Here is a 1,614-nt window from a genome sequence, read left to right as displayed (position 1 = left end):
AACAAAAAGAGATTATACATCTATTTTGTTTCACAACCTTTATGACATAAAACCAACAAAATATCAGAAAACTAAGAGGGAGAGTGATTAATTTGCATGTAAGCAATAATTTTGTTCCATGACATTGAACATAATTTTTCAATTATGGAGTTAGGTAACAGCCATTGTACATAAAGAATCTTACATTGTTTCTTTTGCCAAGTCCCCCAGGGAAAGAGTTATCATGGCCAATCTCACCCTGTCGATAACTGAATTCATCCTCATGGGATTTACAGACATCTGGGAGCAGCAAGTCCTTCATGAAGTGCTGTTTTTACTCATCTACCTGACAGCTTTGGTTGGCAACCTTCTTATTATTCTTCTTACCACCTTGGATGAGCACCTTCACAGTCCTATGCATTTCTTTCTGAGGTCACTGTCATTGTTGGATGTCTGCTTTATATCTGTCACAGTCCCCAAGTCCATCATACAGTCTTTGACCCAAAATAGTTCTATATCATTCATGGGGTGTGTGGCACAAGTCTTTTTTGTGGTTTTATTTGCTTGTACAGAACTAGCCTTGCTCACAGTGATGTCCTATGACCGATATGTAGCCATTTGTCGCCCTCTACATTATCAGCTCATCATGAGGAAAGGTGCCTGTGAGCAGATGGTGGCTGCTTCATGGCTTAGTGGGGTTGCCTCTGGGTTTTTAAATACATCTGTGACATTCTCATTACCATTTTGTAAGTCAAATTTTGTCCATCAGTTCTTCTGTGAGATCCCCTCATTACTCAAGCTCTCTTGCTCAGAGAAGTACCTTGCTGAGATTGGAGCCATAATTGTCACAACATCTTTGGGTATTGTGTGTTTCTTTTCTATACTGATTTCTTATATCCACATCTTCTCTACGGTTCTGAGAATCCCCTCAGTGGAAGGAAGGTCAAAAGCCTTCTCAACTTGTATTCCTCATCTTGTGGTTGTTACAATTTTCCTTAATACAGGCTCTATTGCTTACCTAAAGCCAGTGTCAGAGTCCCCTTCTATTTGGAATCTGATGGTGTCTGTCTTTTATACAGTGGTGCCACCAACACTGAATCCTATCATTTATAGTCTGAAGAACAAGGACATGAAAGCTGCCTTCTGGAAAATGCTGAGAAAGACTGTCTTCATATATAACAACAACAACAACAACAACAAAATTGACATCACAACTACATTGTTCACTTAAGATATACTTGAAGTTACTTCACTTAATAGCAATAAAGTTTCTACTATTTAAATAAGGTAAACATTTATAATTTTATGAAAGCAAGTAATTCATACTTGTTCCATATTACTTTAAAATAAACTTGAAAGTATGTAAAATAAGATTTCCTCAAAGCCAGAGGCTTAGGTAAACAAAAGTATAAGTGGAAGCAATATATTTCCTTTTACTTATGTTTTTCATTCTTGCATAAGCAGAATTATTTTATAGATGCATTTCTCCAGTTCGATCTTTCACTCATAATTAATGTGTGATCTAGTCATGTTATATGTATAATTTATGTGTGAACTAGCCATGTTATAAGGTGAACATTTTAATACTCTAGGGCTTTATTCTTTTTAAATTGCAAATCATATTAATAAATAGTC

The 1,614-nt window shown here is 35.9% G+C and overlaps 1 protein-coding gene across 1 annotated transcript; it reads left to right on the top strand.

Annotated features, from left to right (window-relative positions):
• The first annotated feature begins 223 nt into the window (after positions 1-223).
• On the top strand, positions 224-1,210 carry LOC119242867 (putative olfactory receptor 14L1). The gene has a single exon (XM_037508313.1). It carries the CDS (start codon positions 224-226, stop codon positions 1,208-1,210), a length of 987 nt encoding a protein of 328 aa, XP_037364210.1.
• The last annotated feature ends 404 nt before the right edge of the window (positions 1,211-1,614 follow it).

Source organism: Talpa occidentalis, unplaced genomic scaffold, assembly GCF_014898055.3.
Source record: "Talpa occidentalis isolate TD23 unplaced genomic scaffold, MPIMG_talOcc4v2.1 talOcc4.13, whole genome shotgun sequence".
Taxonomy (NCBI): Eukaryota; Metazoa; Chordata; class Mammalia; order Eulipotyphla; family Talpidae; genus Talpa; species Talpa occidentalis.
This window is presented reverse-complemented; position numbering and strand designations above follow the sequence as displayed.

Coding starts and splice junctions, on each gene's coding strand:
- LOC119242867 (XM_037508313.1), top strand. CDS start 224: ATGGCCAATCTCACCCTGTCGATAACTGAATTCATCCTCATGGGATTT.